The 22,926-nt window shown below is 43.3% G+C and overlaps 3 protein-coding genes across 3 annotated transcripts in view; 2 read left to right on the top strand and 1 right to left on the bottom strand.

The window, feature by feature from the left end:
• Positions 1-400: 400 nt before the first annotated feature.
• srsf5b (serine and arginine rich splicing factor 5b) lies at positions 401-4,306 on the bottom strand. The gene is made up of 8 exons (XM_003971834.3): positions 4,124-4,306; positions 3,713-3,861; positions 3,465-3,535; positions 3,244-3,351; positions 3,053-3,125; positions 1,844-1,917; positions 1,652-1,759; positions 401-1,542 (listed from the first exon to the last, which is right to left on the bottom strand). Exons 2-8 carry the CDS (start codon positions 3,836-3,838, stop codon positions 1,170-1,172), a joined length of 933 nt encoding a protein of 310 aa, XP_003971883.1. The 5' UTR covers positions 3,839-3,861; positions 4,124-4,306; the 3' UTR covers positions 401-1,169.
• Positions 4,307-5,507: 1,201 nt separating this feature from the next.
• On the top strand, positions 5,508-11,061 carry LOC105417588 (interleukin-6 receptor subunit beta-like). Its single transcript, XM_011612205.2, has 16 exons — positions 5,508-5,754; positions 6,412-6,681; positions 6,743-6,860; positions 6,931-7,106; positions 7,200-7,315; positions 7,873-7,896; positions 7,965-8,124; positions 8,214-8,296; positions 8,389-8,581; positions 8,698-8,862; positions 8,951-9,049; positions 9,113-9,256; positions 9,339-9,479; positions 9,794-9,878; positions 9,978-10,056; positions 10,422-11,061. Exons 1-16 carry the CDS (start codon positions 5,673-5,675, stop codon positions 10,719-10,721), a joined length of 2,235 nt encoding a protein of 744 aa, XP_011610507.2. The 5' UTR covers positions 5,508-5,672; the 3' UTR covers positions 10,722-11,061.
• Positions 11,062-11,148: 87 nt separating this feature from the next.
• Positions 11,149-22,926, top strand: part of rngtt (RNA guanylyltransferase and 5'-phosphatase) — a 47,013-nt gene continuing 35,235 nt past the window's right edge. The window contains exons 1-8 of the mRNA XM_003971833.3: positions 11,149-11,538; positions 12,465-12,574; positions 12,670-12,773; positions 12,856-12,944; positions 14,424-14,499; positions 15,184-15,436; positions 16,864-16,973; positions 17,702-17,803. Of these exons, the coding sequence (XP_003971882.1) occupies positions 11,475-11,538; positions 12,465-12,574; positions 12,670-12,773; positions 12,856-12,944; positions 14,424-14,499; positions 15,184-15,436; positions 16,864-16,973; positions 17,702-17,803 (908 nt within the window). The 5' untranslated portion in view covers positions 11,149-11,474. The remainder of the gene's footprint in view (positions 11,539-12,464; positions 12,575-12,669; positions 12,774-12,855; positions 12,945-14,423; positions 14,500-15,183; positions 15,437-16,863; positions 16,974-17,701; positions 17,804-22,926) is intronic.

The following is a 22,926-nucleotide window of genomic DNA, read 5'->3' as shown; positions in this document are numbered from 1 at the left end:
GTAGATCTGCTGGTGCCACATACGTTGTAATACCACTTTACAATTATGTATTTGACATCCTTAAAAAAAGTGGCAGGTGAGAGCAGCAGCTAGTTAACAAAATAACACAAAAGGTTATGAACTGATTGTTTCAGGAAATTATAATCAGCAGAGGACTGCTCTGTCCATGTGCTTTTTATAGTTTATAGGTTTAAATTGAGGAGGTTTTTAAGTGTAATTCCAAAACACTTGGACAAGCAAGCACAAACAAACATGTTGAGATATACAAGCCCTTCTGGGGAGAGATGAATAAAGAGTCACATGGCTAACGAATATAAACACGTGCACAATAAAAGCTGCCGTTTCTCTTGATAAAGCACTTGCTACCCCCCCCCCCCCCAATAAAGTGAGCATTGTCTTGTTTCTTTTAATCATTTTATTGTTCCCATCTTCCTACACAAAAACATGTCCTTGCTTATACACCCAAATAAAATACTTACGTACAAAAGTTCCATTTTCCAAACGAATTACCAACTGGGGTCAGGGGGTGATGATGCACAAGTCAATAAATCAGAATAAAATGAAGTCCATACAGTCAATAGAACAGATCATCACCTTCACCAAAAAGTTCACATGAAAATAACCTATAAAAGTAAAATCACCCTAGGCCTTCGTGAGCAGTCTATCCATCTGTACAGTAGTCTTTACAATGATGATGATGGCATCAACATTTTTTAAACATACAAGCATTTAAGGCTAAATATCACAAACTGTACTATGTACAAATTACAAATATCACAGGGGGAAAAAAATCCCTTGATGACAAAACATTTAAACAGTCTCCCAACGAGCCAGGGGTCCTAATCAGGTGTTAGGACGGACATTGTGAAGTTTATGTGCCATAAACACACAAAAATACTTCACAGGACTTGGGGAAAAAGACGATGACTAGACAATAAAAAATAGAAAAACAAAAAAAACCCAAACCCTGCAGCTGGATGACTTAAAGATGAAACACCAAGTGGAAACATCTCGGACATGTAACCTTTACTACTGAAGAAAATAGCCATCATTGAAAAGCAGTTGGGAAGGAATATTGGGGAACTCGCAACATCCACCCCAGCAGGAACCAAGTTTCTGCAAAGCAACCAGAAGTTCTGCCGAAATTTGACTGTACTAAAACCCAGGCTTTAGCGCTGGCTGTCAGTGGAGGGGGAACGGGAGCGGGACGCTCTCTGGGCTGGCAGCGGGGAAACCGGAGTGGACGACTTGCTGGTTTTGAATGGTTTTACATGCTCATTTGATTTGGTAGGTGGAGAAGAAGCCCCGCCAGCAGGGGAGCGGCTCCGTGAGCGCAAGTGGGAACGGGAGCGGGAGCGGGAGCGGGAACGGGAGCGGGAGCGGGAACGGGAACGGGAGCGAACCTTGGAGGGGCTACGAGAACGTCTCGGGGATCGAGAACGAGAGCGCCCACGAGATCGAGAGCGGGAGCGGGAGCGGGAACGGGATCGGGAACGGGATCGAGAACGGGAGGAGCTGTCAGAACGGGAACGGCTCCTAGACCTAAAAAAAAGAGAAGGTCACCTTTTGTCTGCTGGGACAGGAGCTTTCCCTCCATCAGAATGCAGAATAATGTGTTTTTACACTTGAGCAAATGTTAGACAACACTCACCGCTTCTTTGCTGCCTCAATAAGTTTGATTTTCCTGCCATTCATTTCTTTTCCTGACAATTTCTCAAGAGCATTTTTCAGATCACTGTAAGATGCAAATTCAACAACCCTGGAAAACACAGATTCAAAATGAGAGTTTTAAGCCTTCGCTTGCATTTCTGATGATTGACACAGACGGAGATGATCTCCTCACCCTTCATTAAGTTTTGGTCGATGTGCGTCTGCAAATGTCACCTCTCCAGCTTGTCTCATGAAGTCCTTCAGGTCCTACACACGCAAACTTTAATCAACTCATGACATTGGTACAGGCTGACAAAAACACAGGAATGATACAGAGAAAAATCAATTTTTGAGAAGACTACAGGTTCCTGCTAATGATGAGGAGGAGTCCAAGAAACTCAGTTACAGTTTGGTCAACCAAGTTGTTCAAATAGATGATGAGGTGCGTGCGTGAAGGTCTGGTGCGCGACCATTTTGGACTCGCACTTAGTTAATAGACTTGTGTCTTCCAGATTTGAGGTTCTTGGATCCTGTCCTCATTGCAGCTAAAGAAAAATTAAGACCACCTGCATAAACTGAACTGCAGTGGTGCCGCTTGGGCAGCAATTAGCACAGAGAGCCCCATTTTTGATAATCAAGGGGCTCCGTGCCGGCATCGCCCCTGTCTCGGCACCCCACCTCAGTAAAGAGAGTGAACAGGGTGGAAGAGAGGAAACTACTACCTGAGAGTGAAACCCTGGGATAACAGCAGATTCTATCCACGGGCACCTGGTGGGAATTCACATCATCTCTCTCACGATGACACCAGTAGGGGTAAGGGAGAGGGAGATATCGATCGACCGAAGCCCCTCAAATTAACGAACCATCGATCAATACGCCACCACCATCGACTCGCTCTTTCCTTTCACTCTGCCAACACTGTTTCCTCTCTCGAGCTCAGCCTCATGACAGGCGATTTGTGAGCGAACGTCGAGGCCACCAGCACCACAACTGTGGCACGAGCGCTCACATGACCAGCAGGCATCAACTAGGAGTAGGACAGACTGGCTGACAGCACAGGCTCAACCCAGACACAGGGACCCAGAAGGGGTTAACGCCACCATAAGCGAGCTCTTCCACATGACACAACAGTCAGGCTGGCAAATAAAGGGGTGGAGAATTGGTTAAAATTTAGAAAAGAATGAACAATTATCTGGCTTTGATGTTTTTGCTCTTTGATTTTATCATTACTTGCATAAAATTTCATGAGAGCAGAACAAATGCTGACTTGTAACAATACAAAAGAATTATAACTTACTTAAATCATTAGTTGACTTGTAGCATCATTTTAACAATTTAAGTTTTACAGTTCTGCAATATTTTGAGGCCTATTATGTTTAAAGAAACATGTGGTAATAATGACCTGCCAGCTGACGCGAGAGGACAAGTTCTCCACAATGAGCCGATTTTCCGTGCGTACCGGAGGAGGATTGCGACTGAAAAAGACAGAAAAACGTAGAGATGATTAAATCTTTATTCTAGGAACGATCACTGCTTGATAACAAATGATGGCAAGTACCAAGACTTCTTGAAATGTTTCCTTTTTTTCTTTACCTCCGACTGCTCTGCGATCCTCGACCATATCGATCTGAGAAGCGCCCCCCGCCAGGCCTTCTGCCACGGCCACCCCGCAGACGTACACGGGCGTGCTCAATGGTCACCCTAAAATTATAACAACTTTTTAATTAGTTGCCAGTCAGTGAGAACAAGGGCAGAGTAAAGGCCTCGATTATTCCCATCACTCTAAATATAGCGTGCTAGTATAGAAAGGTCACCTTTCATTACACAACTCCTTTCCATCAAGCTCATAAACTGCATCCTCAGCATCTCTCGGGTCATCAAACTCCTAAAACCAAGACGGAGACAATGAAATCTTTAATTAGCAAACCCAAAATGCAGCAATCTTTAATACTACAATACAGATCCCATCGTCTAATTATGAACGTCGTTCAAATAACAAAAGCAGGACTATTCCCACCAGGTATGAAGAGTATGGATGTTCTTGTGCATGGAGGCGACTCACCACAAAGCCAAAGCCTTTCTTGAGGTCGATGTCTCTGATGCGGCCGTAGCCTTTGAAGAATCTCTCCACATCCTTCTCTCTGGCTGTGGGGCTCAGCCGGCCGATGAAAATACGACACCCGCTCATGATCGATGATTCGTCGAAGTTTTCTGCGAAAAGAAAACAAAAAAACCCTTTTCTTTCCTAACCTTTCTCGATTCATAACACTAAAATAATGCTAATTGGCGACAACAGATTGACCTACTTATTTAGCCTGCTAGCTTGCCAACGAGTTGGCCTAGCTAACATTTTTTTTTTGTTTAACCATAATAACCTCATTTATGCAAACAGTGGAACATTACGATTGTTTGACCGATATTTGATGGTTAAGAAACGCCTGTTTTATTAAGACGCTTAGAGCGAAACACGTACCGTATACTAGAAACGTGCGGAGCAGGCGGCTGAGTCTAGCGTCTAGCTTCAGGATGTTTCGTCACCTAGCTTCGCCATGCGAAAGTCACGTGACCACACGTTGCGTCACGCGCGCTCGAACCCGGGGCTGGATTTGAAATGCTCCCTATTTTATGACGCAGTTCTTATTCCCCCCATTTAAAGTTAAACATTTAATATGTGTTTAGGACCTTATTCAACGCATTCATTAAATTTCAACGCATTCAGAAATAATGTCATACTTGGCATACTTATTCACATTTTATGGTTTGAGGGGGCGACAACTATATTGTTGCGCAAATCAAGAGGCTTTGACATCCTTTAAGACAAATATATCAACTATTTAAAAAAAAAAAAAAATTCTGTTCTGTAGATACAGCTAAATGACTGAAATGCATTGGCTGAAGCAACAGTGGAGTTTCACATTAATTAATTCATTTTCTAAAACTTCAATTTAATTTTCTATTACTCTTTTAAAAGCATATCGTTGTTACATCACAAATCATGTTTTTACACGAGTATATCATTTTTGCCTTTTAAAGGAAAAACATTCAAACGTTTCAAGATGCACATGGAATAATTTCATTCAAGTGCTATGTTAAAGATTGGCCAGCAGATGTCGCCAAATGTAACTATCAAATGTTTCGAAGCGCTGAACATTTCAACACAGTTGATTCGTATTGATACAGAATGTTTCGGTTTTTCCATCACTAGCCGGCTACTTCTCGGTTCCCATAATCACCATCTATTATACTAAAATAAGGACTATAGGGCGGCTCGGACTTTTATTTAACTGCAGCGGCCACCATTACTATGCAGCATAAAATCACGTGAGGGTCACTGATCAAGGTACGGCAACCCGTTGTGGACAAAAAACACGCAGCCGAACCACATGAACGTCAATTCCTGTAAATCGAATTTTTTTATTTTTTTAAAAACTGCTTACATTAGAAAAACGTAACACGTTAAGAGATTATTCATGTATTATTGTGGAGTAAAACCTGTGGTTCAAATGTAGTGAAGAAAAAAACAAGTATAGATACTTTAAAGCAGTGCTTCAATAAATTCACTTATAAATACAATGCTGTGAAACAAATAAAACATGTGATTTAGCTTCCCTTCCTTTGTTCTTTATTTGATCTAAGTGTAATTGAATATACAGTCCTTTAAATAAAAAAAGATAGCAAGAACAGATACTGTTGAATCAAATAGTACCTGATCATGTAAGAATTATAGTTAAACAATCTTTTATCACTTCAACATGACAGCATATTTAGTGTGGAGAGGTTTTTATTTTCAGCCCAAGTCTCAGAGACATGTTCAACTTCCCCTTTGCTCACCCTATTACCAGTCTGGCAACACATCCCGTTGTTTCACAGTGAGCTCCAGTTTCAGTTATTTGATGGCTGAAATGCTCCGTTGGTGTGGATTATGCAAGGGTGTGTAGTAGGAGTACAGTCTGCTGCAACAGATGCAGCTAGGCGTTTTTCTTAAGAAACTGAATCAACCATAACTCCACAGTGGTTTTTCTATGAAAATTCCTTGTGGAATTGAGGAAATGTTGTATCTTTTAACTATATTCATCCTGATGTTAATCCCTGACATGTGTAGCGGTAAGTAAATCTGATATTTTTTTAAATATATTTTTGTTCCTTATCTTTGGTATGGCAAATGAAACACGCAACAAAGGGAGTTGGAGTCTAACAGTGACCTGTTTTTGGTTTCGTAGCTTGCTTACTGGTCAAATCAGGCTTATTAAGTCAGGAAATTTGAAGAGAAAAACAGGATGTTTAAATTTTACAAGCAGAACAACTTAAATTTCTTGGGTTTTTTTGTTTGTTTTTTTGCTAATACTGCATTCCAACACCAAATTGGTGCTGGCTACATACAATACTATACAATACTATAAAGATAACTGTGAATCCAATTGCTACAGTGGAAAGATGGTCACTCCATTAATACTGTATGTACGGTATGTATTAATACTGTATGAATCATTCCTGAACTACAACTCACCATCACACAGTCCAAATGGTGCTAGTTAATGTCCTATATCCGTCATCTGTAAAGTTCTGGATGGTTCTAAAGTTAACATCTTGAAGCTACTACTAGTCTGGCAACAGTCCTGTTGTTAGTATGGTCATAAATATTCTCTATCGATAGATGATGGTTTCTGTCTTTCTGACCCTGTTAATTTTTTTTGGTTGCAACCTACCTTTGCAACCTTTAATGACTAAGCAGAATTTATTGAGCATTGTTGTCTCCTGCAGGCCTCGGTGGGAGAAAATGCAACGTTGTCCCTAAAGATCTGTACGTTGAGGTGGGATCCAGTGCCGAGATAACCTGTCACTCCTGGTGCGTCCGTGGTAAAGTCTTCTGGACCTTAAACAATAGGATACTACACCAGAGGCTTTCCAAAACCATCAACGCTTCCCACACCGTGCTCTCTCTGGAACACATCACCGAGCCCGTGGCTACGCTGCAGTGCCACAGCTCAGACATCCAGCAGGTTCTCGGAGGCACCACCATCACAACATACAGTAAGAAGTGCTTTTGGTGTTCCTAAGCTATTTTAGATGCTAATTTATGTTGTCTTTACAGCCAAACCTACAAAGCTGTCGTGCATGTTGCACCAGACAGCAGGAGATCTACCAGGACTGTTTACATGCAGCTGGGAACATCAGGGGAACTCACTGCAAACCAACTACTCTGTACTGTGGTGAGTCTTGCTCCTTCACTGTGCGAATGAAAGTTTTCTTTTTATGTAATAATACATGCTTCTCTTTTAGTTTGTCGTGCACGTCTGTGACCGAACTTTGCAGATCGAAGGAGACCACGTGCACATCCGACTTCAGCCGTATGAAAGAAATGCATCTCGGGGGACGTTACACTGTCAGCGTGAGCGCGAAATCGGCTTCCTGGGAAGCTTTCTCCGACCGTTATGAGATTACACTGTCAACAATACGTAAGGTCAAGTCTACAGAAAAAGAAAAAAACATCCCTTTCTTTGTACATATGTTCTGCATTTGGGTGTTTCATGATTATCTTTTTCCCTCAGTGAATATTACCCGACCAGAGCTCAGCGTCACCACTGTCTCTGACAGTCTGCTGGTCGAATGGAAGATCCGGTCATGCCTTTCAGAGTATTTGTATCACTGCCAACTGAAATACAGGGTATGTTAATAGTAGGCTCATAAATGGGAGGGGATACCAAAAATATTCATGCTACAGTGGGTACGGAAAGTAGATTTACACCCTCTTTCATTTTTCAATGTTTCTTATGGTGAAGCCTCATGTCCAAATCAGAAAACTTCACATTATTGATCTACACTGAGCACCTCATTAGTACAGCCCAAACCCACAATTTAAGGAGAGAGATTCGTATGGTGGCAGTGGAGAGAGTTTCACTGCGGCAGCTCTCTGAACGACACGTGAAAAGCAGGATGAGGTGTTCAAAAACACACCTGAAGGCAGTGAGTAACTTTTACCCCCCCCCCCCCCCCCCCCCAGTCCTGGTTATTCCACATATCTTTCACAAGAGGCTTTACCATAACACATTTAGGAGGATGTGAATCCTCCCCAAAGTCACCTGTGCGACAGCACTGCATACAGGAAATGGCTGTAAACTGTAGTTCCCCTCGCCTGTTGATGGAAAACAAGCTTGATCCTTGTTGTGTTGCAATTCAAATGTGCAAAAGCATCTTAGAACAGATGTTTCTGCTTCTTTCCAGGCAGTCAGTGTTGACCCACCGCAGGTAAGAGCCCTTCCTTTCCCCCATATCGAAATTCTCACAACATTTCATGAGCTCTCGTATATTGCCAGTGGGTGATCAATACAACTGTGAGGAACTGTAACAAAGCAGCAGCAACCATAGAAGGTGTGGAGTCCTGCAGAAACTACACCTTTGCAGTCCGCTGCGCTCTGTCCGAGGCACCCTGGAGCGGCTGGAGCCATGAGGCGACGGTTCTAACCCAGCTAAACAGTGAGACGATGAAAAAACTTACAAATGACACAGATATACTGTCCTAGATAACACAGATGTGCAATTTTAAACGTCTCATTCCTCTTTAGAGGGGGATTTCAAACCACGTCTGTGGAGGAAGGTTATGGGCTCGAAGGAGAATGGAGTCAGAAAAGTGCTGACCATGTGGAAGGTGAGGACCTCCTTACTCACATGCTGGGAACGCGGTTTCCAAACGACACCTGAATTCCGCGAGCGTTTTCGTGCGCTTTGACCTCTTCACAGGAGATCCCCCCAACGTGCCGCGATGCATTGACCTTCACCCTCACGCAGAGTCGCCGCGGCGACCCCACGGGCGCTTCCTGCGGAGGTTCTGTTTGTGTTGTGACTCAAGACGCACACAGAATCAGCCTCAGAATCTTCCGGGACGGGACCCTGTTCGCCGGGGACTCTGTTTACGTTCCAGCGGTTGGAGCGAGTGAGTGTTGCCTGCAGACGGAATCGCCACAACCTGTTGCCCATAAATGGTTGAATAAGGCTCGAACCTGGGGCCGGACCACCGTTTGGTGCTGAGCTATATTTCTGACTCCACAGGCCTCCCTCAGGTCGGCAACGTTGAGGCCAGAAGTCACGAGGGCGTCATCCTGGTCACCTGGAAGGCTCCGGATCAGCCTGTCAGTGGATATATGATCGACTACACCCACGATGGGCATCGATATCACTGGAAAGAAAGCAGACACACAAATGTGACGCTGTCTGGTGGGCGGCACGGATGAAACTGACGGACAGGATGGGATGCGTTCTCATCAGTTAGGCATGAATTAAATAGTCTCCTCTTCCCTCACAGACCTGCTGGATAGGACGCCGTATGATGTCACTGTAACACCCCTCTTGGATGACGGGACAGGGCACGGATCTCAGGTCCTTCAGATCTGCTCCAGCGGAGGTAAATTATGAGACCGACGGTGAGCCTGGTGGGTTTTGTTGCTGATTTTTCTTGTTCCTTCAGACCCAGGGAATATCACTATCGTCAGCATTCAGGCTGAGGACACAAGTGTCCTCGTGAGGTGGAAGGAGGAGTCCCAGGACGGCTGTGGTGGCGTCACTGTCAACTACACCGTCTTTTACAGGATCCATAATGGAAAACAATTCAGTAAGGCCGACCGGTTCGGCTGATGTTTAAAATGAACTAAGGTCTTTGCTTGAGCGACGTTTCTCTCCTGGCTTCCCTGCAGATGTTTCAGCAGATGGCACGCAGCACGAGATGGTCCTGACGGCACTCACACCAGAAACCCAGTATAGCGTCTATGTGGAGGCTGCTACTCTTACTGGAAGAAGTAAAAGCCAGGAGAGCTTCTTCAAAACCCAAAAAATTGGTGAGGAGGCTTTATTGCTCTTGTGGAATGTACCATGTTTGCTGTGGATCCATCAGGGGACGACAACAAACCTGATAAGGGTCGTTCATCATCCTCCATAAACGCAAGTCAGACGTGTAGTTGTGGAGTTTCTCAGCATAATGAGGGTTGCGCTTCTTTTATGTTGCATTTTCTGTTCCTTTCAAAATGTCTTTGGGGGAAGTTATTGATCTTTTAACAGTATAAATAATGTCATGAAAATAGAAGGCATAAGAGCTGCATTGGTAACGTTTTGTCATGTTTCTTTGCATCTTTTGTTGTCTTATCTTTGACAGACCCAAGGATCAGAACAGCAATGATTGTCTCTGGGGGGATCTTTACAGTGCTTGTGATATTTGTTGGATCTTGCTGCGCCGTTCAGTACGTTTCACTCTATCAGTGATGATTTGATGTGGAAAACAGATATCGGACTAAACATCAGCAGCCCAAATTGATGCTAATCGATTGATTGATTTTTAGATGGATGAAACACAGAAAGAAACCTTTACCAAACCCTGGCAACAGTTCTGTGGCAGCGTGGCCATCAACATATGAAACGGTATGGACTCTTAACAGATCTTTTACTTCCTCAATCTGCAGAACATAATTGAGACAGAATCATTATAGCCTTACACTGGAATATAAGAGACAACAGCACTCAATATCCTTAATACAAATTCTTCATTCAACTCTGCTACTCCTAGAATATTAAGCTTATTAGGTCTTCTTTCCACTAGATGGAGCCAAATACACACCATCGGGTGCGTCCCAGTAAACAAACAAATAAATATATCTTAATTTGGGTTTTTGACAGGGCTTGAAACTGTACTTTGGCTGTCAGCCATGTCATCATTGCACTCGCACCTCCTCTGTTAATATTTCAATCTGTCTGAATGCTGACCTATGGATACTATACGTCTGCAGAACACGTGTCTACGGCTGCCATTCCACACTCCATCTGAGAGCATCTGTGACAGAGTTTACACAGAGGAAGCTCACAGACCAGACTCCTCTATGGAAGACACATGGTGTGGTGATGACCCCACCAATGAGGAGGCAGAGGAGAGCTCAGAGGAGACCCCTGACCATATTATAGTCAGATCGTACAGACAGTCCGTTAACCCTGTACACACACAGAATGCACCTTCTGGGGAAACGTTAAACCTGCTAGTGTCAGAGAGGTGTCTTCACAGCCCGTATCGCAGTCCAGAGCCCCATGGATAAGCATGTTCTCGTCAAACAGAAGGAAAAGAAGCCATCACACATTGTTTATGTTACTCTGGACAGCTTTAAACAAGGACAAGAGGGCTCCAAAATGAAACAAATGCTGAGTAAAGATCATTAAGATGGGGAAGTAGATGAGAGTTGTTTTTACTCTTACAAATGTTCCTTATTACTCTTTTGTGCTTTCATAACCATGTGTCCAATTTACCAGTGATCAAAGGGGTGTGTTATGTGCGGAAGTGTGTTATTCAGGCTGTTGTTTTGATGTAAAAAAAAAAGGTATTTAAATGTTGGATTTTGTGTGCGCAAGATTACGCATCAAATAAACGTGTCGCTTCAATGATGAGGTGGTTTGTGTGTTTTTTAGTTGTCTTTTCTCACATTGACCAGCAGGTGGCGAACTGACACGATTGTTCGTCTGAACGACATTCGTGAAGAAGAGGGGCTAGTGGTGCCACTTTAGCTAAAGCTAGCTAGCACGTTGAAGAGTTCATTGGTGTTGTGATAGCATTAGCTGTGATTCAAACTTAAGAAAACCGTACTCTAATTATGTTTGTTGTGTAGCGCCAGTCTCTAGTTAGTCCGGGCAGCAACGGGAAAAATCTGCAGCAGAATGTTGAAAGAGTTTAAATTGGTTATATCTTTCTGACTTAGGAGCTAAACGGCCCAGAGTCTCGACCGCCTTTACGAGAGGGACCATCAAGCCACAGGCTATTTTTTAAAATATTTGTTGCACCAAAACATTCCCTGGACATGTCACACACCGGACCCCCACCTAGATGGCGGAACTGTCCCAGACGAGGACAACCCGTGGAAGGTAAGACAAAAGCAAACACCAGTTAGCATCATTAAGCTGTAAGTATTGATGCTGTTGCTTTGTTTTTGAAGACAACCCGTCGGATTGCCGCAGTTATATACATCAAAACAGTTGCTGGTGTCAACCATAAAGCGCACATTTGAAGAGCCAGTGTATTTTAATATGACTAGCAGATAAAATGGTCGCTAGTTTACTAACTTGTTAGCTAACTTGACATCCATGGCTAACTGCCACAGAAACAACATTATCTATTCTTCACAAACATTGCTTCATTTTCCCCCCCAAACCAACCACCTTAGTAGAATGTGAACATAATCTTTAGACGACCATCACAAGATTTAAAGTGCTTTAAATTGGTGCTAGATGTGTTTTCGTTTACTCTGAGGGATGTGATGTTAGCTTTACTGTTGCAGTGTCACGTGTCAAAACAAACCAGCCTTCTCACAGCTTTTTTTTCTTTTTACACCTTAACTCTAAATTCAATTCTTTAATTTAAACCGCACCTTTGTAACCACCTGAAGAACATATTTTTGCTGATGAGCCAATTTTGGGAAGAACTCAAGTCAGTTTGAGAAAATGAATTATCCCCTGTGGACTCTAACAACACCAAACGATATATTACAGTATTAACTTAATAAACTTTACACTAACAAGTGTAGAACTCAGGGCACCATTATTTGTTGAATGAGCAGTTCTCTTATTGGAATGTAATTTGTTTTTTCTAGGCTGCTAAAGGCACTCGAACCTCCACCACAATAAAGTGATGCTTTATTGATGAGAAATTACTACATATGTAGATGCATTGCACAGTATTTGCCTTTCGAGCATTACTTTGACCATTGTTTTTTAGTGTTTCATTGATTTTTAGAATGTAACCAAACATTTTCTTTTTATATTTGTAATCGGAGTGGATTTTTTCATCATAGGTAAATTTCTACCGATGAAAACGATGTTGGGCCCCAGATATGATGACCAAGTCGCAGCAGAGAACAGATTTCATCCCAGCATGCTGTCCAACCTCCTGAAAAGTTTAAAGGTTTGTGGCAGTGTAAAGAACGACGTTCAACAGTGACATTTTAAATAAAAAACATACATGTGATCGTGTTTTTTTCCTCTCTTTGATGACTGTAGGTGAAAATGGGTTTGCTTGTGGACCTGACGAACACGACGCGCTTTTATGACCGCAACGACATTGAAAAAGAAGGCATCAAATATGTGAAGCTTCACTGTAAAGGGTATGAGTTCATTTCCATCGATGTATGCTGGTGGAAGGGCAGTTCCCATGTGTTCCAACAGCAGTGTCGCCCATTGTTTTAGCCACGGCGAGTGTCCTTCTGCAGACACCACTGCAATGTTCATCAGACTCTGTGAACACTTCATTGAGAGGAATCCCACGGAATTAATAGGTGAGTCTCTCTTCCTCGTGTTTCAGCTGTGTTTGTATCTGTGGTTAAGCAGTTTTCTGGTTCTAAACGCCGGCTGTCAGAGGTCAGATCAGAGTGTTCCGGCTTCCTCAGAGAGTCCCCTGAATGGAACTCACAAACATCCCTTTTCCTCCATGCATTGACTCCACTTTCCACCAGGAGATTGTTATCTTTTTACAATTCAATCTTTTTATGAAAGAATATTTTTTTTTATCCCTATGAATCATTTGTATGATTTCATATACATCTGTGGCATTTGTGTCTGGGTTAGCAGTTTGATGATGTGCCTGAAAACTGAAGATATGGCCTTCCTGGTATCTGTTCAGTGTTTTGATGACTTATTGTCATCAGCAGCATCGTGTCATGTGTCCAGCAGAGGTCATCCTTTCTCTGGATTTGGAATAGTTGTGCCTTTTTGTTACACAGAGACCTTTTTGTGATCACTTTTTTTGTGAAATGAGCATGTCAAAGTTCGTTTCTTGATGACAGAATAGCAAATGAAGCTTTCCAATTCACGGGGTCATGGATCAGATCCCGGTGTGTTGTTGTGTAACTCTGTGTGGGTTCTGTGTGTGTGGGAGTTGTGGGAAAACAACACACCTCCCGCTGAATGCCGTGCAGGTGATTTCAAGGTGAAAGGACGCGAGCGTGTCCGATCGCCTTGGTTTCAGAGGTCAGCTGAGCATCGTGCAGATGTCTGCATGTGGGCAGGTGATTGCTGATATCTTAGCTTATTGTCATTTTCCAATAGCATCTGCATCCTAGACATATTTGCTTTGTATTACTGATTAATTAAGCATTTTATTGCCTTCGGTCAGGGGTCGTTCAGAGCTGCTGCGGCCTGTTTTCAATTGTCCTCCTTCCTTTTTCTTCCTTCATGCTGATTTGGCAGCTTGGCCTACTTTGATATTTGTGCCTGTTGGCAGTTCTGCGGGTGGTTTGGTTTGAAGTTGCGGTTTCAGTCTGCTGACAGCAGGGTGCTCTCATACTTCACCCCAGAAGCTTCACATCCTGTCCAGAACCGTCCCCACCTCCCACCGGCAGCGTGGTTTGTGTATCAGAGCGCTCAAACATCACAGCAGACTGTGAATGTCATCTCGGCTACATCCTGTCTTTATCCAGCTGGTGATTAGATTTCATTCTCTCTGTGGAATCTGTGTCCAAATTAGCCAGTTGGGCTGATAAATCTGGACACCCCCTCATCCTTTGATGGTTGAATTCATCTGCAGTGGCTCTGGTGTTGCCAGGCAAACGTCCATTACCGGGGAACAGTGTGTGACTTTTTTTAATTTAGCTGCTGTTACGACTGTTGCATTTTCACTCATATTTCAGAACATTTCTTTACCCTTTAGCTCCTGCGAAGGCTCAGTCTTGTAGGTCTCACTGTGTTTTCAATTTATATTTGGGATTTCCAAGTGTTAGCTGGTGTGTGTTTTAATTTGCTCTCTCTCTGTCTCAAAGGTGTTCACTGCACGCACGGCTTCAACCGAACAGGCTTCCTGATATGTGCATACCTGGTTGAGAAAATGGACTGGAGGTATTGATCAGCGGCACCGCTTGTGCTCTTTACTGCCTTCACAATTGCCTCGTACAAAAAGCATCAACCCTCCGAGCCAACACATATGGCCTTAGCGTCACCAGAGAAGGCTGCTGCTGCCGGGGGGGGGGGGTCATTTAGCTGGAGATCTCTCACAGCTGTAGACATGAAGGTCGAACAAACCCTCCCACCACCTACTCCATCCTGTTCTATTTCCAGAGGATTTTACATCCCTCGTGCTGCTTCATGTGTGGATCGATGTCCAAAACGTATCGCTGCGCTGATTGCTGCTCCCCACCTGCTGTTATTCTTGCAGCGTGATGTTTTTTGGTCTTTCTGTGATTGATGAAATGCTGAAAAATGGCCGTCCTAATTTTCCCGATGCTCAGTGGGGTCTTTTGTTCTCCTGTTCTCTATTGACCCAGACCCTGAAACCCTTGAACGGACCCTGCATCGATCTCCAGGGGAAATTAACTTCCTTAATTATGAGACTTCATTGTAACTGTCCCCCTCGTTGCATTCAGTCGTATGAGACATTGTAGCGCCTCAAAGTTGGTTTACTTGCCAACGTATCCAATTATTACATGATTGTTCTGAGTCATTTCAACATTGCACGCATAAAAAACAAAAAGAACTTGAAAAGCTTATTTTTACCATCCATCTGTGCTCACTTCCTCTCATCAGCCTCGAGGCCGCTGTGGCGGCTTTCAGCCAAGCCCGGACTCCAGGGATCTACAAGGGAGACTACCTCAGAGAGCTTTTCCGTCGTTACGGCGATGAGGAGGACGCGCCCTCTCCCCCGGCTCTCCCCGAGTGGTGCTTTGAAGACGACGACGGCGGCGAACTGGACGACGATGGCAATGCCGTCGGCCAGGAGTCGGGACCCAGCTCCTCTGGGTCTGCACCTGGCAGACGGAAGAAGGAGAAGCTGAAACTGGTAAGAGTCCAGGAAGAAGATAACGAAGTACCAGCTCTGGAGAATAGAGAGTAAATCAAAATATCATCATTTAAATCATCTGTGATTAATACAGGGAGGTGGGCTGGGTGGGACGAATGAAATTAGCATGTTTTTCTTTGATTCTGTTCCTGAGGTTTAGATGGCAGCAGCTTTATTTTCCCTCTTTTTAAGGTTCCTGTCGCACGCTTGAATAGCCTGTTGGAGTCCGTCTGATTCTGACGGTCCTGAGTTTGAGTCTCAGCGCTCCGTTCCAAAGTTCAAAAAGGAGTTTTAAGATTAAATTGCCAAAGGCTGAAGTGCATGTGTCAAAAGTTGAAATCCTGTTCCGACTGTTCTTCGTGGATTTTGTTTAGCTCCGTCTTCCATAGTGAAACGCGACAGACCTCAGTGACCCTGTGGTTTAGCTACAAATGCTGCCCAGCGGAGTGTGTCCTCAGCTTCACATCGGAGCGGGCGTGAGGCACCGATCCCTGTAGCTGCTCGGCTCACTCTGCCGCTCCCACTCAACTAAAGCTTTTTAGATAAAGTTAGTGAATGGGAAAAAAGTCAGTATCAAATGTTTTCAAGCTCCACATTTTCAGTATCCACTTTCATGCTATCCTCTTTATGGGGGGGGGGGGAGACCTGTTGGAGCCGAGTGTGTCTCAGGTTATTGCAATTACACGCTTTGTCCACTAAATCAAATTGAATTTACAGTCTGGTGCTCTTCCAGGAGTGGATGGCAGAAATAAAATAATAAATTCTCAAGGCTGTGGTATTGTTCCTTTGTTTAAGACGTCACTGATTTGCATCAGATGTTCGTTAGACCAAGAAATGGGAAAACTCCCTTTGACCTGACCTCACGTGCTGCTGGAACTATTATAAGCTTTCGTAGTAACACCCAGTGTAGTTTGGTGTTCGTTGTGTGTGGGATGCAAGCATGATGAACCGGTTCACTAAACGTTATTAAACATTTATTGCCTTATTTATTCTCACTGCAGGCATTGATACAGACAGCACAAGTACTAATGGTATTTGTGGTGAGAGGAGCGATCACACCAGATGTATTTCTGCTCTGTTCAGCATATATCACCATGCATTATTCGTAATAGTCGTTCTAAATATAATGTGAGTGCGTCAGACGTCATCGTGTTGAGATCCATGCGTTCAGGAGGCCCGGATGTCTGAGGGGGCTCATCAGTTGAATCACACCCAGTGGAGGTCGAAGCAGAGGAACAGAATGGCTGAGGTGGATGCTGAAAAGAGGTCATGAACCCAGAGAGAAGGTCTTTCTACCTGTTGTCTCCACATAGTGGCTCAAAACAAGGAAGCGTCTGTTTGGAAATCAACAGCATTGATTGCGCTGCATGTGTAGGAGCATGGGTCCTTCACTCCAGTCCAAGTTCAGCCTTCTGTTTTCCCCCTAGGGTGCAGTATTCCTTGAAGGCATCAGTGTGAAAGGCGTCACACAGCTTGCAGTCCAACCCAAACTTGGAGAAATCCAACGAAAATGTCAAGAGATGTCCGAGTGGGACAGGTAAGAGCCTCCTCCTCCTCAGCCCTCTGGAGATCTGTGTGTACACATGCAGTGTGTGGGTGTGTGTTACTGTTGGGAGTGACTCATATGTCTGAATCTTTTTTTTATTTATTTTGAGATTTGACATCTTCGACTAAGCCCCAGAATAGATTATTCTTTTCTGGGAGAGACGTGCGAGTGTAGCTGTGCTGCTGTGCCTTGGAAACAGGGCAGGGAAGAACAGAGCGCAGGACAGAAAAGCACATTAATGAAGCAGTCAAGAACTTGACACATGTTGACGTTGCACCTGCGAAGCTGGTTAATGTAATATTTAACAGCTCGTCATCTTCTGAAATAAGATGACGGTGCGTCGCGTTTGACGTCAAGCGACTTGGCCTTATTAATGGTTTTAGGATCATTACACACCCTGTCCTCCATCTTTATTTCAGCGCATTGTGGCTCTGACTTACGCCAGTGTTTAATCATCATGTTGTCGCGACACAAGTTCAGTAAACAGCCGTAAAACTCCAGAGTGCAGGCAACAGTGCTTTAGTGTTTGTTGACAGGGGAACTAATTATAAATACATGCTCGCCAGAGTCTGGTATTTCCTTCCTCCTGTCTTGAATTAAAACACTGTCACTTTACAACCTGTCCATGGTACAGTCTGATTTCTCCTCTAGCCCTCAGGACTTTACCCATTTCCAGACCTGAATGGTGTTGTCTACTCATGTCTTCTTTGCTGTTGCAGATCTGGGTTTCCTGGTGCTCAGCCAGTATCCATGGACCGGCAAAATATCACTTTCCTAGAACACAGTCCATACAAAGTCAGCTGGAAGGCTGACGGCACACGGTGGGTCTGTTGTCCACGCATGTCCACACAGGCATCTCCCACAGAGGTCAGGGACCACTAATTGGGATGACTTTGTAGAACTCGTTAGTCTCACTTTCACATTTCAAGGGAGAGGATGTCACTATTGTTCCACGGCTTGTTTTCCCAAAAGCTATTGAGTGGTAAAAATGGATTTCCGGCGTTCCAGCGGTGAAGCAACGTGACTCTCGCTGGCGCAAATGTGCTTGTGAATATTTAATGACTGCAGTCAGTTTAAGGGTCCTACATATTGGTGCTTTAATTTCCTGTCAGACTGGAAGAAAAAGAGCAGAGTGCAGATTTGGCCAACAAAGCTACAGCAATTATGTGGCGTCTACCTCTGCAAATGCCAGTACTTTAAAGTTTCCTCTCTAGTTAATGCAGGGAGGGATTCTATGCTCTTCCGCTCTAGCCTTGAGCTTTCTTTCCACAGCTTCTTTATATCCGCTGTCATGACAATGACGGAGAAAGATCCTGTTTAATTATTATTAGGTTTTTTTTTTACTCGCGCAATATAGTGTTTCCATTTTCATGTACAAGTCATCTTAATTTTCTACACTTGCGCGAAGAATTAAGGAGACATTTTAAGGCCAATTTTTAGATGTTTAATATTCCTGTCATGTTGATTTTCATTATTAAGTGTTTGATTGATGGGCAAGAAACACCAGAAGGGCGTGAGCTTTTTAAGGCCCACTGCTTATTAAGCAGAGACTGTCAATCCAGAGCGGTTCCACTTTTAATCACCAGCGCTCGGGCCCCGTTGCTGCTGAAAGCTCTGATTTTGATAATGTTAAAGTGGCATGAATTAATCAGATTTAATATAGAGGTCTTTTGGCGTATCAGATAAGACTGGAGCTTTGAACACTTTCAGCGAGATTTACTAATCGCAGCGTTTCCCCTGTGATCCCAATTTGACATTCCAGGCACACGTTTCAGAGCACACAGAGAAATGCCATACCTTCCTACCAGTGGCCCAGTGGCCTTTTAAGAACTGAAATGGATTTTTAATGGAAATTTTGTCTCTTTAAGGCAGTCTGGGAATGTTTTTTCCCCTCCTTGCCTGAGGTTCTACTTAAAAACCACTTCATGCTCCAGCCCTGCTTCCCTTTGTTGCTTTAAGGAAAACGTCCTATTGTAATGGAAGTCATTTTTACTTGTTAATTGGATAATTTAGCCTTTAATATCTACCATTTCTGCAGTAAAAGGAGAAAATGGGTGAATGTCTTCACTTCAGACAACTAATTTGTTTATTTCTCTTGCATGAATGGTTCCTGGGGAACGTTGTTTCCTTTTACCGTGCGTTGAACCATCTCTGACAACATGGAATTACTTCATAATACTGGAGAAAACACAACTTCGCTGGTGTTGAGAAAACAATTTTGTGGATTCTAATTTGCTTTAGAGAGGACAGCAGAGATGCCCTAAGTGAACAAACCAGGACAAAGATGGGCAGGTTCTAATATTTTCTTTTGGTGGTGCTTCCTTTTGGCCAGATGAGTCTTTGCCTGTGAAGGGGAGTGAAGACTTTGAGACTTTGAATATTGTTGTTCTCTTTCCAGAGGATCTGCAGTGGAAGATTGTGGCTTTGTTATTGCTAATCAAAAGTCCACTTTAAATTCAATCCATCGTGCTAGTTAGATATTCAAAAGCCCACTAGGGTGAAAAACTTTCTTCTTACAATTGTTATATGGCAGAAGTATAGAAAAATGGCTAATTAAAGCTGAGTTTGAGTTTAGTGAAACTTCTCCATTTTAAAGTCTTAAAATAAAGGAGAAATTGCATAGTAGTTCATTTATACTTAGGTCTAGAATAAAGGTGGTGGTTGAGCATATTTGCCGAGGAAAATACTTATACCATCATTTCAAATTTTTCAAGCGGCTTAAATATCCTGCTTTTGTCCCCGTGAGGGAACACTGCACAACATTGGAGGATTGATCTTTCTGTTTTTGTCTCTTATCTCTGCTGTCTAAATGAAAGCTCAACATGGTGTTTCTAGGCCCGTTGATGTGCCACTAATGACGTGAGAAGCTGCTGGATCAGACCTCCTCTGGGGCTCATCTGCTCCCAGTCATGCTACAGGTCCAGGCCACACAATAGCAGCCTGTGCCTCATTAGGGTTAAATTTCTTAGGGATGGAGCTCAGGGAAAGGCTAAAACATGAGGCTCACAGCATCAATCACAGGAGTGGAGCATAATGGATGAAACTGGTTGAGAGGGCTTCACACTGGTGTGGACATTCGTTGTGGGGTTTTATGGCCTGTCAAAGAAAAGGTGTCTGACTTGAGTGAGTCGAGATGACAGTGGTAAATGGATAAACGGAAGTGCGGCAGGTATCCCGGTAATGGTCAGACATGGATTCATTTTAAATGTACTTGACAGCATTAGTTGTGCTTAAATAGCCAATTAGGCAGCAGAGGAAGCCCTTCTCCTGGTGGGAGACTAGACGTGTCCTCACTTCAATGGTGTGGCACTCTTCCTACCTGTATGATTTTAACTTTCCTTTTCTTTAATAAAGCAGCCCAAGAAGATCCTCCCACCCGTGGAAATCATTAAACAGCTCACTGTGAAACCTCTGGACAAGCATTTCGTCTGAACAATGCTTGCTTTGTGCCCACTCCCATGCAAAAAATGTCATCCCTATTCAATTTTTCCCACCTCCCCCGTATTTTTTGTGATTCCCTGCAGATAAATTTCAGCCTAAAGCTTAAACCGTACACACGAAAAAACAAAGAGCACATTATGTGCAGACGCAATGTGCACTTTCAGGTTATATATTGCAAATGCAAATACATTCAAAGCAACATTATCTGAAATTATGTGGTCCAGGCCATGTCATTATCTGTGTTCATTCAGAGGGAGCGTAGTGTCTGATCTCTTGGCCACCACAGCAGCATTATGTCCAGTGTGTCACTCTCACGCTTCCTTTATGTGAAAACGATCTCTGATTAACTGAAGGGAGTGCCCACTGCCTACGCGTTCATGCCTGGAGGAACAAAAGGCTGAATGTTTAAGGCCAGATTTTTGGTGCTGATGGTGTGCTGGTCCTCCTCTCCCCACACATCCTTAGTCGATAACCTATTAAGAGCAGTAGTTTTATTCCCATCACAAGCAGCGGATCTGCCTTCTCAACAAAACTCCTTTTTTCATGTGAGAGTTTCACAGTTTAGCCACAAAAACAAATTATCACTTCATTAATTTAGTAAATGAGACGTTATTAAGCTGATGAAAAACAGTGAAAACAAGTCGCGTAGCTTATAACACGGTTTTAGAGGTTTTGGAGCTCATACTTGTCAGCTGGTGTATTATTCTCCACCCCGCCTCAGAGCTGGTCTCGTGCCAGTTTCTCCATTGGAACCAGCTGGTATTGATGGCTCTTCCATTGCATCGACTCCCTTTGTGATGATGGCGGTAAAATTAAGCCGGTTTGAAAAACGCATCATTCTGCAGTAGCTTTTGGTTTAACCACAAAACATTTTACCCAGTTTTTAGGAACTAAAAACTGCACAAAAATCGTCTCAATTTCAGAGGTCTGATTACAACCCTTAACCTTTGGTTGTCTTTAGTTTTTTCTTTTTTATTGCTGTAAGAACAGAAGAAGCACCCTATAGTATATAAGAGGCTTCATAAATTCATTCATGTATAAAAGGAAAAACATGTTTCTGTCAGGTTGATCGCATCAAACTAAGGGAAACTGCTTTACGTGTGTTGAACAGTGCCTCTACATTGTGATTCAGAGGGTTATGGTGGGAAGGCAGAATAGACAGAAGCACATGGTAACAGATGATGTTTTTGAAAATCCGTCTAATTTAAGTGTGTACATGGCTTTGGGATGAAGATGCTGTATTAGTAACTGCTTACTGCTGTTGAACTTCAGGACTCTGTTGGAGGACAGTGGCGCCTGTTTTGTTGGGTGTGGCCCATCTGTTCTCCTTTCTCTGGTAACCAACAGAAGGGAGGATCAAGGTTTTTGCCTTTTTCGTTGCCCTGCTGTTGAATTTACGCACGAGGCCTGCCAACTTAGTGATCAGCAGACTTTGTTGATCAAACAGTGAACATTTGGTGTGGGCACTTGACTCCAGGCGTAAATCAGGAGGAGTGTATTGTGCCACCCTCTGATTCCTGCTATTTATTTATTGATTTTAAATTTCTAATAAATTAATCAGTGGTAGAGACCAATTATTTTTAACTTGATTAAACAAAACCACATCTGAAATAGTTTAGTAGTCACCTGTTGCGCCTAAAAGCGGAGAACATGCCTAAGGCTGGAAATTGGGAAATGTGTGAGATGATTGCTCAGGATTGTATTTTGGTTCTGGGTATCTATGGATTAGCTCCTATTTCTGTAAATGGTTAAGATTACACTTGCTTACAATTATTCATTCTTGCTGTTTGAGAGCATTCTTCCCCCAAACTGCAAAGAATTTAAACTCTGTGCTTTATAATCCAACAAGCTGCCACTGATGCAGAGGAAGGAAGCAGATTAATGCCAGCCACATGATCAGTTGTACTCTAGTGTAAAGATCTGGCCTGGTTTAATGGCTGATTAACCAGATGCCCCACTCAAATTTTACATTTTCAATTTTTAAAAGCATCCTGTTTTCATTTTGAAACTTTCCACTTATGTAATGTAATTCACTCAGAACAAAATAATGTAGGAAAAATTAAAAATCTCAATCAGGAACCCATAAAGAACTGTATTTAGAATCATACTGAAAATCTAGGAAATAAATGAGCCCACAGGCTGATCCAAATTCTTCAAATTTCCTCAAGACTGATAGTGTGGATGAGTGTATCTGGCCTCCATTTTCCTCTGCACTCTCTGCAGCATCTGTGTTGCTCCTGTTGAGGTGACAGCTGGACTCCTAGGATGTAAACACTGGCCCCACTCATGTATGTTGGGCCCTTATGGCACCCTTAATGAGTCTGACAGTTTCTGACAGTTCGTGTGACCTGCTGGAGAACTCTGGTGATGCTCCTCCTGTTATGCATCTCACAAAGGAGCAGCTAGTGGCCTTGCTGCTGGGCTGTTGCTCTCCTGTGGTCCCACCACTCTCCTTGTGTACTGGCCTGCCTCCTTATACCTCCTCTACTCCCTTGACACTGCT

The sequence above is a fragment of the Takifugu rubripes genome, chromosome 16 (assembly GCF_901000725.2).
Source record: "Takifugu rubripes chromosome 16, fTakRub1.2, whole genome shotgun sequence".
Classification (NCBI taxonomy): Eukaryota; Metazoa; Chordata; class Actinopteri; order Tetraodontiformes; family Tetraodontidae; genus Takifugu; species Takifugu rubripes.
The sequence above is the reverse complement of the archived record's forward strand: the minus strand, read 5'-3'. Positions and strand labels throughout refer to the sequence as shown.

What these genes read in the sequence shown, in the direction of transcription:
- srsf5b (XM_003971834.3), bottom strand. Translation starts at nt 3,838, where the DNA reads ATGAGCGGGTGTCGTATTTTCATCGGCCGGCTGAGCCCCACAGCCAGA. An exon ending in CCTCTCGCGTCAGCTGGCAG is followed by an intron (nt 1,918 to 3,052) that starts GTCATTATTACC and finishes TTGCGTGTGTAG; the next exon opens with GACCTGAAGGACTTCATGAG. An exon ending in ATTGAGGCAGCAAAGAAGCG is followed by an intron (nt 1,543 to 1,651) that starts GTGAGTGTTGTC and finishes TCTTTTTTTTAG; the next exon opens with GTCTAGGAGCCGTTCCCGTT.
- LOC105417588 (XM_011612205.2), top strand. Translation starts at nt 5,673, where the DNA reads ATGAAAATTCCTTGTGGAATTGAGGAAATGTTGTATCTTTTAACTATA. An exon ending in AAGTGCTGACCATGTGGAAG is followed by an intron (nt 8,297 to 8,388) that starts GTGAGGACCTCC and finishes ACCTCTTCACAG; the next exon opens with GAGATCCCCCCAACGTGCCG. An exon ending in CCATAATGGAAAACAATTCA is followed by an intron (nt 9,257 to 9,338) that starts GTAAGGCCGACC and finishes GCTTCCCTGCAG; the next exon opens with ATGTTTCAGCAGATGGCACG.